Source organism: Phascolarctos cinereus, unplaced genomic scaffold (assembly GCF_003287225.1).
Source record: "Phascolarctos cinereus isolate Bilbo 61053 unplaced genomic scaffold, phaCin_HiC Scaffold_726;HRSCAF=1367, whole genome shotgun sequence".
NCBI lineage: Eukaryota > Metazoa > Chordata > Mammalia > Diprotodontia > Phascolarctidae > Phascolarctos > Phascolarctos cinereus.
In genome coordinates, this window is record NW_027556098.1 from 136,499,835 (window position 1) to 136,516,376 (window position 16,542).

Consider the following 16,542-nt stretch of genomic DNA (forward strand, 5'->3'; position numbering starts at 1 on the left):
TTTCTGACTGATGCATTATAATAGTCTGGGTCCTTTTTGGCTCAGTAGGTTATGATAATTGCATCTTATGACTATTAACAATGGGAGAATGTCTGTGATTTCAGAACTGTGATTTTAGTGGTGAAAGGAAGATGCATGCGAGAAAACCCTCTCCACTTGTGAAGAAATGCAAGTCGTCGATAACTTAGAGTTGCCTGGACACTGAGAGATTAAATGACTTGCCTACAGTGACAGGCGAGCATACATCTGGAGGAAAACTTGATCCCAGTTCTTCCTAACTCCAAGGTCGTACCCTCTTCCTCCATTCCACGCTGCCTCCCAGACAAAATTGCATTATTATCTCTTCTTATCCTCAGAGTCCAGGGAAAGAAGGAGGGAGGGGAGAGCAAAGAGATATCCACCGAGACAGATTTTATCTCAGCTGTTAAATCGCCTACATCCTTTTCCCTTTATCCTTAGTTTAAAGCTTTTGGTTTCTTTTCGTGTGCGTGTGTGTGTGTGTGTGTGTGTGTGTGTGTGTGTGTGTGTGTGTAGGGGGTGAACATGATGACGTGGAAAAAAAAGAAAGGAAGAAGCAAGTCGCGTGGGAAGAGAAATGATGACTTACAGTATGTATTTATTTATTCGCAACTCCCCGTTCCCGCCTCCACCCTCCACCATTTCACCCCTCCACCCTAGGGGGCCCGTGTCTCCTGAAACCTCTAGAGGGAGTCTCTCTTTTTTTTTTCCCCTCATCTCCACCCCCCCTTCTCTTCCACTGTCACAGCTCCTCCTTTTTCTCCACCTCCCGCCCCTTACCTCCTTCCCTAGGGCTACAGGGAGGTGGCGGTGGCTGGGCTACTTTAAGGCCGGCCCAGTGGCTGGCCCCCGGGGGCACTGTCTCTTTAAAAGGCTGTATCTTGTCCAGCAGTTGCTGGGGGGAGGGGGGCTGTCGATGACCATTGTTTCTGGCTGGGGTGGTTCTGCCCCCTCCCCTTCTCCTCCTTCTCCGCCCTGCCCCCTCCTCCCTCTTCCTCCTCTCCACCCCCCCTCTCTCGCTCTCTCCCTCTCCCTCTCTCGCCCTCTCCCTCTCGGGCTCGGAGGCTGCGAGAGAGCGCGCGGCATCGGAGACGCGGAGCTCTATGTAGGCTCTTGCTCGCTGCATTGGTGCACCCGCCTCCCGGGCACAAGCACACCTACCTAGATTTAATTGGCAATTAAAGTAGTGTTGGGGGAAAGAAAAAAAAAAGGCAGGAGCACAAGATGGCTGAGCTAGGCAGTAAGGGAGTGACCGCAGGGAAAATAGCCAGCAACGTGCAGAAGAAACTCACCCGTGCGCAGGAAAAGGTAAAGGATGCGCCGGAGTCGTCCGGGGCGGGGGTCTGGAATCTCCAGCGAGTGGGGTGGGGACAGACAGTGATCCTTAATGCTACTCATCCTTTCACCTCCTTTGCACTGCTAACATAGCAATCTGGGCTGTCATTGCAGAGACGTGTGTGTGTGTGTGTGTGTGTGTGTGTGTGTGTTGGGTTGTTTGGGGGAGCCGAACGTTTGATATCTTCCTTGCAACCAAAGCAGCCGCCCGAGCTATGCTCACTGTGTGTGTGTGTGCAGAGTACCTGTCATTTCAGAAGACCCCCTCATGCGTTCCCTGTTCGCCCTTCCATGTTACGTCTTCCCCCGGCTCTGTCCTGTCATTGTAGTATTGAAGGGTTTGGGGTACCTGCGGCCTCTGTCCCCTTAGCTCTAGGAGCCCTCTGGAGAGGGTGGGGCGAGGAGCGGGTCACCATATGGCCTGGCACTGGAGAGCTTTGGGCGCCGGACGGACCCAATCCGTCATGATCTGTTCACTCCAGGTGGCTTCCCTAAATCTTGCATCCATTCCCTGTCCCTGGGGATTGCAGCTCTTTTCTCCCCCTAACACCAGCATAGTGTCCACCAAAACATTCTCTGTGAGCATTTTAGCCTCATGTTGTCCTTGGGGGCTTTTCTAGCTGATTCCTTTTGGGGGAATCCCCGAAACCTCCACTGGAGGGAGACGCAAGAAGGGGAGGGAGGAGTGGTGAATGGTGACATGCTCTGTGTCCCCCAGCCGGGTGAGGTCTGAAGGGTCTGGCACCAGGGTAAATGGCTAGATTTCACGATAAAAAAGGTTGTGAGGCTGACACACCAGTGTGGGGGACACACCACTTCTTTCAGCCTCAGAATAACATTCACAACGGCAAGGTGGAGGAAGCCCCATAGCTCCCCGTTATAGAGTCCTCATTTAAGGATTTCCCTAAACACCTCCATTTATTCAGAATAAATTTTCAGTGTCCAGAGTCAAGGTGGTACCCTAGCCTTCCACTCCCTAAATCTTTTTCTTCTTTTTTCTCTATACACCTTTAAAAGCTTCAGCTAGAAGAGGAATCCTGTGCCTCTCTATCGGTGTCTGGGGCTTCCCATTCTTCCCCTAGTTTTCTTAAAACAGGAGGATTGTGCAGCTGAGTATATGGGGGGAAATCCCGCATATTCCTCTCCATGTATTGTACAATCCCTTCACTAAATAAGAAATATTTCTTCTAGGGCTATTTAAACTAATTTAAAAAGGGTTCCCTTCTCCCTAACATCAACCGAGCTACCCAAATAGGAGATCGTTGGATGTCCTATACTGAGAGGAGGCAAAGAGAAGAATTGGTCTTTGGAGTGGCAGCAGGGGGTTTGGAGATGCCTCCTGGGCAGAAGGATTCTAGGCTGTCATTGAGAAGTTCTTGGGTATTAGATGTTAGGAAGCAGTGGGAAGCAAAGATAAATGCCTTATGGTAAGGAATAGGAAAGCGGAATGCTGTGCAGGCCTCTGAAAAAATTGCTGACTCTTGGAAATCCGTGACACACCCTGACCCTATTCTTCTCAAAGCCCCTAGATCCTTACTGTTTCTGTCTGAGGGCCCTTGAAGAACCAGACACCCCTCTGGGGGCAATAGATGAGTTCTAGCAGGGGTGGGAGCTAAGGGCTTCCCCAGTGCCCTGGCTTGAACCACATTAAAATCCCATCTGCTGTCAGGGGCCATGCTCAGGGAGTGCAGGAAATCCAAGGATTGGTGGGTGGGTTTATGTGCATGTGTGTATGTGTGTTCCATTCCAAACTACCTCCTGGGTTTATAGAATTTGGATCACGGCTGCTGCTGACGCAACTTCCCATTGCCGGCTTTGACTCTGAAATCCTGAGAATGCAGAATCTGGCCCTATAATCTTTAGGAAGAGAGCAGGGCAGCCCCTCTCCCCTGAAAGGATATATTCCCCTCTTTCTCACCCCCAATTCCCATCCTTCCCTGTGGGGAATCTGCTAGCCTGCCTGTAAAGACTTAAGGCCTCGTCTGAAATCAACCCCCATCACCATCTGGGGTCTCCTTTTTCCAACCAATTGGTTGTTAAGGTTTGTAAATGAATGACTTTTGCAGCTGAGGCCACTGTGGCTCCCCTACTTGCCTTGAAGTCTTTGCTCCCCAGGGATGTTCTTTGGCCACGTGACTTAGGGTTGGGAATAGCATTATCTCTGTTTATTTTCTTCCTTCCCTCTATGATTTGTTTCTCTCTGAGCACAAGCCCTTTTAAGAAGAGAGACCTCTGAGTGTGTTCTGAGGAGGGGTGTGTGTGTGTGTGTGTGTGTGTGTGTGTGTGTGTGTGTGTGTGCGCGCACGCATTCTTTTCTGTGTTTCAGAGCTCATCCAGGCTGCAAACCTGCCCTCTAACTATCCCCTCCCCCAACTGATGGGGGGATTAATGTGTTTATAGAAAGCTATTGTTAGTCTGGAAGGCCTTGACTCATCCATCTCACTAGTGGGAGTGGGGAGTACATAGGACCTGTCTGAAGTGCTGGGACAGGCTGGCTTCTCTTTTTGCCCAGCTCCAAATCGTAGGGTTGTACCTGTCAGATGCCACCATAAAGCAGATTATTGGGTATTTAAGCAGATTCTCTGATAGCAGCTCTTCTCCTGAGCTAGATCCCTCCTCTCCTGAGCTATGGCCAGAGGAATCTTCAAGTTCTATCCCTTTAATTTGGACTCCATCTCCATGTCTCTCCTCAGATGGGGTTCACTGTCCTTTGCCTTCATTAACAATCCTCTGCAGCATGTATAACCTCTTTCAGTGGGGGTAAATACTGTACTATATGCATAGGGATAATACATGTTATCACTCTCTACTCGCCTCCAACTCTTCTCATCCCTCTTTCTGACTTTGTTTGACTTCCAGAGGCTGGACCCTCTGCCAGCTGGCCAGTGGTGGTTAGATTAGATTGTCAAGGGGGCTGGTGAGCACGTATATACCCCCTTCAAACCTTTACCTCTGCCAAAAAAAAAATCTGTTCAGAACCATGAGATGGAACTAAGAGCTAAACTAAAATAGAATGCTGGACAATTCACTGTGTTTGAATTGGAGGTGATCTTCAGTGAAAGGCTAAGGAGGTGGTATTTCATCTGACATTGCTTCCTTTCCAGTGGTGAAGACAAGGAGTACTTCTGAGACAACTTCTCTACTCGACTTAAAAGATAGATTTAATAGTAACCCTGGGCAGGGTTCCAAGAATATAGTGTTTTTCCATCCTCATTCTCCTATCCTTTCTGTTTGTCCAAAATTAATTCTTCTGTAATATCTGTCCAGTTCAGTGACCTCTCCCTCTTCTAAATTCCTCTAGCTATCTCTTATTTTTATGAGAGATATTATGACATAGACAAAACAAAAAACAACCAACCAAAAATCCCACTGGACCAGGGGTCAGAGTCTCTGTCTCTTTCTCTCCTTATGTCTAAATCTGTGTATCTACATCTATACATGTAAATGACATTCTGTGAATATGAAAGAATCAGAATCATAGAAATTTTGAATTCAAAGAGACCTAAGCCACCATTTATTTCAACTGGTATGTGAACAAGAATTCTCCTGCTGACAAGTGGTAATCCAGCTGTTTCTGTAAGACCTCTACTTAAGGGAATACAAAACCCAGGGGCTATAGTGAGGATCAAATGAAATTAATGTATATAAAGCACCTTGCAAACCTTAAAGTTCCATATTAATGTCAGTTACTATTAAGGTTATTATGATTCTACTTTGAAAAGCAGTCCTTTTCACTTCTAGATGCCTCTAATTGCTGGGAAACATGTGAGTGTGTGAATACAGGCTGCTAGGTGGTTCAGTGAATAGAGCTCTGGGTCTAGAATCAGGAAGAACTGAGTTCAAATGTGACCTTAGATGCTTATTAGCTGTATGATCTTGGGCAGGTCACTTAACATCTATTTGCCTCAGTTTCCTCAACTATTAAAAAAAAGTAAAGTGCTTAGCATAGTGTCTGGCACGTAGTGGGCACTATATGAATTTACTCCCTTCCCCTCCTTCCTGGATATATTAACAAAGGAACCTGGTCTTTTATCCTTATTCCATCTTAACCTTTATCATTGACAGGGATATACAAATCCAGATTGAAGCTGCAGAGTTCCAATTCCTTATATGGTTCCTCATAAGATATACTTAAATGTAGAGACCCCTGAATGCCAGGTTAAAGGACTTGATCCTGAAGACAGTGGGAACTATTCATGATTTTTTTGAGCATGGAAATTATTTGTTGAGAAGTAAAGAAGGGAACAAAATACATAGCAATAAAAATATTTTTTGGACTTTTCTCAAGGAGCTGAAAGTTGGGTGCTTGGAGTTCCATTTGAAACAAAAGTATGTGGAAAGAGCTCTGGACTTAATGACATTATTGCTCTGCCATATACTAGCCATATAACTATGGTCAAATCACTTCAACCCTCTGGGCCTTTGTGTCTTCATCTGTAAAATGGGGATAATCATACCTAAATTGTTTGCCTTCCGGATTTGTGGTAAGGAAAGTGCCTTGATAACTTGTAAAGTTCAATGTATTATTACATGCCACTCTGGACAAGCAACAAGTCTACCATATGCTTTCATGTTTATTGTGTTTCTTTTATGTTTACTGTTTAAGAGACCATTTTGCAGGATAAAAGGATATATTTTCATAACTGAATAAAAGTACTGTGATGTAAAACATCTTCTGGACGACTCTGCTATTAGCTATAATGATGAGATGATGTGTATTTATTTCATCCTGCTCCTCCCACATAGTTTTTATTTCTTCCCTTAGGTCTTTGTACTCTGGGAATCTTTAATATTACGTAGTTTGGATATTATGAGAATTGGATATGTAAACATCTATTTAAAATGCTATTCTTTATTTAAAAAAGCAAAGGAGGAACTGTGGTATAGTCAATCAGTCAGTCAGTAAACTTTTATTAAGTGCCTATTATGTGCTAGGCACTGTATTATGTGATGGGATACAAATTCAATAAATGATATGCTCCCTCCATACAGAATAATGAAGAAAATAAATGCAAATAAGTACAAAGCTGTAAATACAAGGTCATTTGAAAGAGAGGTCAGAAGCACTTGTGGAGATCAGAAAAGACTTTATATAGAAGGCTTTGCTTTGAAGGAAGACAGGGATTCAAAGAGATAGAAGTGAGGAGGGAGGAGTACATTTTAGGTGCAAGAAGATAGCCAGTGCTGAGGCAGAAAGAAAAGGGGTGAAAGTGAAGAACAGAGAGGCCGCTTAGGATGAATTGAAAAGTATTCCATTATATTCATGTATCATACTTTGCTTAGCCATTTCCCAAATGATGGGCATCCACCTTAATTTCCAGGGGTTTTTTTTGGCTATTATAAAAAGTGTTTCTGTGAATATTTTGGAACATGTAGGGTTTTTCTTTCTGTCTTTGACCTCCTTGGAAGTAGATGCCCAGCACTAGGTTTGCTAGGTCAAAGGATATGAATAATTTAGTGATGTTTCTTGAATAATTCCAAATTGTTTTCCAGAATGGTTGAACCAATGGACAATTGTTGGGTTAGTTTTAAAAAATTAATTTTAGAAATTTTATTGATATCTCATCTTTATATCACATTGATTTCTGAATATTCCCCCCACCCCCCCTTTACTATCTGGCGATTTGTCTCTTGCAAAAAAAAAAAATCTGGGGAAAAAAACCCTTTGCTGATTATATCCAATAGTACATGTGACATTCCACATCATAGGTTAGTTTTTGTAAAATGTTTCCAAGCTGGCCAGATATTTTCAGTTTGACATTCTTATGGCACCTCAGACTCAAGAAGTCCAAAGCAGAGCTCATCACCTTCCTCACTAAACCTCTCTCTACTCTGTACCTTCCCTGTGTCTGTGGAGGGTGCCAGCATCCCTTCTGTTTATCCAAGTTCATAAAACTGGAGTTACCCTTGGCTCTTTCCTCTCCCTTACCCCACATATTTCAATCATTGCTAAGCCTTTTTGACTCTACCTTGATGTCTCTCCCATCTGTCTCCTCTCTACTTAACATGGCTGCTCACTACTCTAATTCAAGATCCCATTGCCTCTTGTTTGGACTATTGTCATACCCTCCTAATTGACCCTCTAGCTTTCTTTCTTCCCCTCTTTGATTCATCCTCCCAATAATTGTCAAAGTAATCTTCCTAAGGCACAGATTGGATTATAGACCTTCCTGCTCAAAAAACCTACAGAGACTTCCTGTTGTCTCCAGGGTAAAATTTAAACATCCCAGCAAAATGCAGCTAGGTGGAGTAGTGGATAGAGTACCTGACAAAGTCAGGAAGACCTGAGTTAAAATACTATCGCCAGGGCAGCTAGGTAGTACAGTGAATAGAGCTCCAGCCTTGGAGTCAGGAGTACCTGAGTTCAAATCCTGCCTCAGAAACATGACACTTACTAGCTGTGTGACCCTGGGCAAGTCACTTAACCCCATTGTCTCACCAAAAACAAAACAAAACAAAAAATACTAGCACTACTTGTGCCTCAGTTTTCCCCATCTGTAAAATGGGGATAATAATAGCACACACATCCCAGGTTTGTTGTGAGGATCAAATGAAATAATATATGAAAAAAAAACCACTTTGCAAACATTAAGGAACTATGTGAAAAGCTGGTTATTTTTATGATGCTAAAGGTTCTTTGTAATTTGGCATCAGTTTGCCTTTCTAGCCTTATTTCACATTTCTTCCCTTCGAACATTGTATATTTCAGTCAAACTGCACTAGAGTCCTCAAATTCAATATTCCATCTGCTGACTTGGTGAGCAGGCCAGCTGCCATGTCTATAATGCACGCTTTTCTCACATCCCTCTTAGAAAGCTTATCTTCTTTCCAGGCTCAGCTCAGGTACCCCCTCATCTAATGCTTCCCTGATTTCTCTGGCCTTCCTTCTTCCTTTGTTAGGGTTCTGTCCCTCATATTATACTTGCCTGTGGCCAGACGTGTTGTATCTTCCAGTGGAATGTAAACTCCTTGAAGACAGGGACTGGTGTGGTCTTGTTTTTGTATTCCCAGAACTAAGTATAGAGATTGCAAATAGTAATACATTTGATAACTTGACACCACACATTGTAGAGAAGGGCAGCAGAACAGATAGTGCACTGTTGAAATGTATGGTCTTCTGGTATGGGTGAGGTAGAGGATTGGGTTTCATCAAATGATTTCTTGCAGAGGAGCTGGTGATGACAGAATGGAGGGATATTTATACATCCTTTGAGGAGAGAGAAAAAAGAGAGAAAAGCAGCCCATGGGGATTTCAGTTGACTTTTGGTCTGACTTGACACAACTGTGTACCAATGGGCTGTGGTAGCCTTATCTAGGTTTGACTTTTCCCACCAAAACTTGTGTTTACTTTTGTTTTTTAGATTTATCTATTTAATTAAAAATTCAATTTCATTTTATTTTTGGTTCCAGATTTCTCTCCCTTACCCCAGCCCTTCCCCACCCATTGGGAAGGTAAGAAATATAAAACTCATTCTGAAGAGGAAGTCATGCAAAATGTGTTCACTTCTGAAAGCCCTCACCCCAGCCTATTCAGCCTTGCCGAGAAGGTAGATAGAGAAAAGTTGCACCTCGGGCAATTTCCTCTGGAAACTGGTGCTGTCAAATCTAGATTGTCCCCTTCTTTAGGTTTTCTTTACCCTGCCTTATTCATTTTGTTAACTGTCAGATTCCTTAGTTTTCCATTAAGGCACAGAACACTAAACTGGGAGTTAGGAGATCTGAGTTCCAGGCCCTACCCTGTCATTTATAGACATGTAATATCTGATTGACTCACTGAACTAAGTTTACTTATGTATTAAATGGAAAAGCTGGCCTTGGGGTTAGGAAGATTTTGATTTAAGCCTTGACTCTGACACATGCTAATTTTATGGCTGAGAGCAAGTCACTTAACATTCCAACATCCAAAGCAACTATCCAAGACTGTAAGTTGCAGATAAGTTGTAGATTTAGATTGGGAAAGAGAATTTCCATACCAGGAGTTCCTTTTAAAAACTGTGAAACTGGAAGGTAGGATAATACTTGTCCTTGAAGGCAGGGACTGTTTCTTATGCATTTATCTGTCTATCCATCATTCATTCAAATACTTATCTTTTTGTCTTTCTTAGTTCATAGAAGACTTTATTATACATAAAAAGTTTTAATAAATGTTTGTTGGCTGGTTGGATAAAAGAATGAATGTTCTGCCAACATCATAGGATGTATTTGAGGATCAAATAAGCTGCCCAGGCTTTAAGAAGGATAGAAGTGCCTGCTGTCTCTGGAATTTCATTGGCTTTAATCATCTTTACTGGAATGATACTCTTATCTTTCTCTTTATTGCCTACACTTTCCTTTCGCCCAGTTAGGGATCTCTGAAACTGTTTTAATTGGGTCTCCTGATGCCATTTCAGATCAGTGCTAAGCTCACCTTGGAACTGGAGCCTTCTCCCCCAGCTGTGGGTTTTGACCCCTTTCTATTACACCTGTATGACTTTGGATAAATCGTTTCACCCTTATGTTATTTTCTCTTCTATTATAATTTAGTCATCAGTAAGCACATTTCAGTTTGCAGGGAAGAACAAAAAAAAGGTTACATCTAAAACCATGGATTTTGTTGCATTCAGTTTGCTTTTTTAAAAGTGCATATCAAATTTAGCAGTAATAAACAAAATTGCCCTTTTGTTTTCTTCTGTATACTTTTAAAATGTCATATTGATGCTCTTTTTTCCCTCTTCATTTGTATCTCTCTCACTACCAGCTCACTAACTTACCTATCTCCTTCTTTCCTTAGAAGCTCTTTCTTCAAGCAAAAACAATTCAATACATTGCTGCTATCTGAAAGTGTATGTCTTATTCTATATCCTCTAATCCATCAATCACCTCTGTTGAGGAGTGGGAAGCATGCTTCACCATCAGCCTTCTGAAGTTACTACAATGATAAGAGTGCTATAGTCTTATATTGTTTTCCTTTATATTATTATAGTCATTATATAAATTGTTCTCCTGGATTGGCTTATTTCACTCTGCATAAGTTCATACAAGTTTTCCCTGAATCCATCATTTCTCATGATCCAGTAATATTCCATTACATTCATATACCACAGTTTATTTTCCCATTTCCCAATTGATGGGTACCTACTTTGTTTCCAATTCTTTGCTATGACATAAAGTGCTGCTGTGAACATTTTTGTACATGTTGGTCCTTTTCCTCTGTCTTAGCCCCTTTTCTTCTATAAAATGGAGAGACTGGGAGAAATACAAATTGAATAAGAATAGAAAAAAGATACAGATAGAAAAGTTCTCTATCATTATGATTGAAACTGGGTTTTTGACTTGGCCACAACTAAATTGCTGTTAGGCAGATGACACTTTTTCCTGGTTTGTGGAGCTTTATGCTTCTCTCTGTTTTCTGGTATTGTTGCAAGGTCCTTCCAAATGAGGAATGGTCTTCTTAGGCTCTGGCCTAAATTCTTCCTGCTCATCTTTGGGCTGCTTCCTTATTTTGGCCCCCCAGCGGAGATGGAAACCATGATTATTCTGTTTTCTATTTGGAATAGAGGGGAATTTTTCAATTCAACCAGTATATACCAAGTATTTACTGTCATCAAAACCCAGCTAGGGCTGAGCTATTGTGAACAGATCTATCCTTTCCTGAAGGAATGTTTGAAAGTTACTCTTTCTTCACCTATAAAGAAGGTGTATGAAATCATCATCACGATATAAAACAGAGGAGTCTTGGCTAGATTACAGTTCATCTGAAAAAAGATTTGGGGAGTTTTAGTAATTGCTAGCTGATGGTGAATCAATGGTCTGTGACAGCCAAAAAAGTAAATTCAGTTTTAGGCAACATTAAGAGAGGTATGATGTCCCAGGGGAGATTGGTCAATCACATTCTCTTCTGGGTGCCAATTTTAGGAAGGGCATTGATAATCAACAAACATTTATAAGTGCTAGTAATGGGGATATAGAAACAAAAATGAGGCAGAAATCTTATCAGTAGTAAGGTGAAGAATGTTCAGAGGATGGCAACCAGTATGGTGAAGGACCTTAGTCATTCCCAGAGAGGCTAGGTTGAAGGAATTCAGGATGTTTAGCCCAGATAAAGATAAGATTTATGGGAAATGACTGTTATCTTCATTTAGTACAAGAGTTCTAACAGTCCTCCCACCTTTTTATTTGAATCACAGACTCCTTTGGCAGTGAAATCTAGAGTCCACTTTTCAGAATAATGTTTGTTACCTATATTCGTAATTGAAGGAGAGATTAAATTTCAGTTAGAGGTTAATTGAAGAGTATAATTTTATTCCCATCCAGGTTCACAGATCCCTTGGGGGTCCATGAACCCTAGATTAAGAGCACTTAATTTAGTTAGTTAAATGCTGAGGATACAAAGAAAATTAAAAGCATAGTCTCAGCTCCAAGGATCTCACCTTCCAATATGGAGACAACATGGACATAACTATATACAAGAGATATTTGGGGGGCTGGTATGTGGAAGAAAGAGAGCCTAGATTTCTCCTACGTGGTCCCCGTACCAAGAGAAAAGGGGGGAGAGGGAAGTTGCATTGAGCCAGATTTCAGTGGAATGTGAAGGAAAATCTTCCTAAGAAATATCATCTGAAAGTGAATGAAAGTTGAGTTATCTGAAAGGCTGCTGGCTCGCTGGAGGTAGAGGTTTGCCCTCTCACTAGAGGTCTCTAAGGCCTCTTCCAACTACGAGATTCTGTGATTCCTTGAAGGTGTTTGTTTCTTTGACCATCAGCATTTGTACTTTGTGTTTGTTTTTCAAAAAAACATACCTCCTGTCAGAATCTCCTTTTAGGATTAACAGTGGAAGGAAAACACTAAATTAATAAAGAACCAGGCAGGAAGACTTTGTAACTTAGTGAATGGAACTGAGCTGCTGGAGAAGTGGATTCAGTTTCCTGTTCAGGTTTTACCTTTGACATGATGTATGACCTTGGGCAAATTACCTCCCCTCCTGGGTGGCCTCACTTGCCCCGCATTTGCATGGTGCCTGCAGAGCTTTGGGGCTGTTCAGTGAGATGAGAATTAGGAAGGGATGCTGGGACTCACATAAATGTGGTGTGGTGGCATTGGTAATGATTGCCAAGACCAAGGTGGTGAACTACTAAGATTGTCTCCAGAAGCAATCACTGCTAATTCCATCCTTGCATTTCTAGGCTGGACCTCCCAGGGATTGCAGTGTTTATGCAGCTGAGACACTGGAGAAACTGGAAAGCAACTTTGTGGTTTTCGCTGTGTCTGACCTTCTGTCCTTTTTCCTTCCTTAACTCATTCCTTCTCCTTTTTCCTTTCCTCCCTTTCAACTCAGAGCTGGCTACAGTTTCCTTCTGGATTCTAGATGGGTGAGAAATGGGGGTGGGAGCAAATATGACCTATTGCTGATATAAGGACAGATCCAGCAGGTTTTTGGCCACATGTGTAGGCAGGATAGGTGGAATACTCTAGGGTGGAATTAAAGAGGCACCGAAAATATCTCCCTCACACTACTGCTACTATGCCTGAATTCCCTCATTAATGTTTAACTCTTTGAGTCTTAAAGGCTTATGGGTCTTCCAGAGTGCCCCTTTAATATGTATATATCTTTAGAAAGGAGAATACCTTTTTAGCTAAGGGGTAGCTAGTTGATAATTGTGCTTTGAGGGAAGAGGGAAATCTTTGCCTGTCCAGAGTTTGTCCTGAAGCCCCGAGATGGCCAGAAGACTATTAGAAGATCATACATTTAGAGCTGAAAGGGCTTCCAGAGGTCAACTAACACAACCCATTCATTTCATTGAAAAAAAAATGAGGCCAAGAGAAGTGACCCGATTTGCCTAAGTAGGCTATGAATGGCAGAGACAGGTCCTCAGACTTTCTTCTGCACCCAAATACTGTTCAAATGGTGGTGGAGAAAAAGGATAGAGAGAGAAAAATAGACGAAGACAGAGACAAAGAGAGACAGAGACAGATACAGAGAGGGACAGAGAAGAAAGTGTCTGGGGAGGCAAGGTGTCCAGATGCCTTCCCGTAGCCAGCACAAGGACTTTGGTCATCCATGTTGGCTGGTCCCCCACTCATAAGGATATAATTTTCATTCGTTAGGTTTCTGACATGCTAGAAAAGTGGCTATGTGCTGGCATAAAGGTGTGGGTATTAAGGAACCTAAAAGAATGATACACTGGGGACCTCAAGGAGAGCATTCATAATCAGGACCTCAGTTTCTTTACCTGTAAAATGAGAAGGTTGGACAACTTGGCCTTATGGCTCCTTCCATTGCTCACATCCTATAATTGTAATGAAATAATAGCTTGCAAGTGAATGCCCTGAGATTCTGTGGCATAGGCTTATATCCCTCAGCAGAAGCATATGAAACTGATGGGCAGATCTGCAGAGACATATACAAGGGATGGGCAAATCCAGATGTGGATCCCTCTCTGGGTCCTTGGATGTAGCCCTCTGGGAAACCCTTAGAGGAAGTAGTGTAAATCTCTGATGGTAGCAATAAGGTATGATATAGCATCATACAGTGGAAAGAACTTTGGAGTTTGGAGGACCTAGGTTCAAATCCTGGCTTTGCCAGTTAGAAGCTTGTATGACCTTGGGTAAGTGACTTAACCCCTTTGGGCCTCCGTCTCTTCATCTGCATTATGAAGGAGCTGGTCTAGATGGCTTCTGAGTTTCCTTTTAGCTCTACGTCTATGATCCTGCAATAAGGGAAAATTTCAGAATGATTTTGACATCATGCCTTGGTATTTAGCATTTTTCCAATTGCCATCTGAGTTTCTCCATTCTCACCCTCAAATAGAAATCTCAACTTCTTTCCCAGTCAGTGAGTCAGTCAATATACATTTGTTAAGTGCTTACTATGTGTGTCAGGCAATGTGTATTCCAAAGCAGTGGCAATACTAGTCAAGGCAAAGCAGTAAGCATTTATTAAGAGCTTACCACCTGCCAGAAACCACTAAATGCTGGGAATACAAATACCATAATAAAGAAAGATAGTCTCTGCCCTCAAGGAACTTACATTCTATAGGCAAAAAGGGGTACCAGCAGGGGAGACAAAATGTAAATAGCCAAGTTCCCATAAGGTATAATCGGAGTAGATAGAACATAATTTGGGAGAGGAAGGTACTGGCAACCAGGGGGACCATGAAAGGCCTTCTTTGAGCCTTGAAGAAAGTTGAAGAAACCAAGGGATAGAAGTGAGGGGGGAGGGGAAGGACACTCCCAGAGTGGGGAAGCAGCCAGTGAGAATGCATAGAAACAGGAGAAGGCATCTTGCTTAAGTGAGTAGGTCAATTTAGCAGAATTATTGAGTTCTTAAAGGAGAATAAAATGTAGGAAGACTGGAAAGGTAGGGAGGGCCAGATTATGAAGAGATTTAAAAGCCAAACAAGATTTTATATTTGATCCTGGAGGTAACAGGGAGCCACTGGAGTTTACTGAGGTGGGGAGAGGGTAACATGGGAGGAACTGTGCTTTAAAAAAGACCAGTTTGGCAGCTGAGTGGCGGATGGATTGGAGTAGGAAGATACTGGAGGCACGGAGACAAGTTAGAAAGCTGATGGGGTAGCTTAGAAAGGAGGAGATAATGAGGGCCAGGAACTTTTTTATTGGCAGTGCATAGGAATGATTTTTGATGTCGCTTTTCATCTGCTTTTCGCATACCATTTCTGATTCCTGGGAAGATGTCTGCGGCATCCGTATAGGTAGAATGATAAGGGAGACGCTTAAGCTCACCAACAGGAACAAGATGTTGAGAAGAGGTTGGTTGGCTTGCTAGAGACAGTGTGATACTGGCCATGTGAATCAGTGGTGATGTCTGCTCTTTGTGCGTCATTGCTGAATTAGAACCAAAGGCCTGCGTGCTGCCTTTCTGTTTGACAGATTCTCTATGCAGATGACAGTCTAAGACGACTGACAATAGGCGCTGTGGCATTACGGATGAGAATAGCCTTCAGTGGCTTGCTTTTCCAGCCACCCTGGGTCTCTTCCTTACCCATAAGTCACTGAATACCAGCTCATAGAAGCACAGACTGTTGGAGTTAGAAGGGAGTCAGAGGCCCAGAGGGGTCCAGCAAGTTAGTGTCAGAGTCAGAACTAGAACTGAGGTTTTTCCGACATCTCTCCTGCTGCTCTCTTTGTTAGTGGAATGTGTTAGTAATTCAGTTCAACAAATAGGTATTAAATACCTATGTATAGTAAAGATAATAATAGCCAGCATTATAGAGCACTTTAAGGTTTACAAAGCATTTATAAAAATTATCTCATTTTATTTTCAAAGCAACCCTGAGAGGTAGGTGCTATTATCCATCCCCATGCTGATACAGGTTAAGTGACTTGTTGAGGGTCACACAGCTAGTAATTATCCAAGGCAGTATTTGAACTCAAGTCTTCCTTACCCCAAGTCCAGTGCTTTTATCCGTGGTGCTGCCCTAGCTGTTTTCTTGTTAGTGCATATGCCTTTAATTCATGAATGCCATGCTCTCGAAAGAATTACAGGTTTAGGTGACCTCCCAAGGCAGTAGAAAGATGAGTGGTGAATGTAAATAGGAGACAGCCTGTTGCCAAGGATGATACATAAAAAGGAAAGCATCATTAAGGACATAGATGGCCAGAAAACGAGGTGGGACAGTCAATAGTAGAGTATGAGTGAAAGAGGAGGGTTGCATTGGTATCTATGAAATATGAAAAGAACCAGAGAGAGGCCAACAGCAGTTGGAGTGATGGAGGATTTACAGAAGGACATGGACAAGAATTAGGGAAGGTTAGCAGGTTTCTATTTGTATTGATGGGTGGAGTAACCATGACCATGAGATTAGCTCCTTTGAGGTACAGGTGTTTTAAGCTATTAATAGTTTTTAATAGCTTTAAATTATTTTAATAGCTTTAATTAAAAATTTTTAATAGCTATTAATATCTTTAAACCATTCCCAAGACTTTTGGGACATTCTGTATTTGTGTGCAATGTGCTGTGCCAGGCACTGGGAAATATACAAGACAAGAAAAATATACAAATCTTTTGGGAGAGGTGGCACGTCCTTGTCGTAGACTGAATGACCTGGCTTGCCATCTGGCCTCTGACATACACAGGCTGTGTGACCCTGGGCAAGCAACTAAATCTCTCCTTCTCATTTTAAGCAAGTCCCTAAAATAATGATTTTCAGAATAATTGCTGATTTATAGTGGTAGAGAGTTTTCCTTACT

General features: G+C 42.4%; 1 protein-coding gene across 1 annotated transcript in view; it reads left to right on the forward strand.

Moving 5' to 3' along the window:
* Nucleotides 1-793: 793 nt before the first annotated feature.
* BIN1 (bridging integrator 1) overlaps nt 794-16,542 on the forward strand; it is a 137,471-nt gene continuing 121,722 nt past the window's right edge. The window contains 1 exon segment of the mRNA XM_020967200.2: nt 794-1,326. Within this exon segment, the coding sequence (XP_020822859.1) occupies nt 1,243-1,326 (84 nt within the window). The 5' untranslated portion in view covers nt 794-1,242.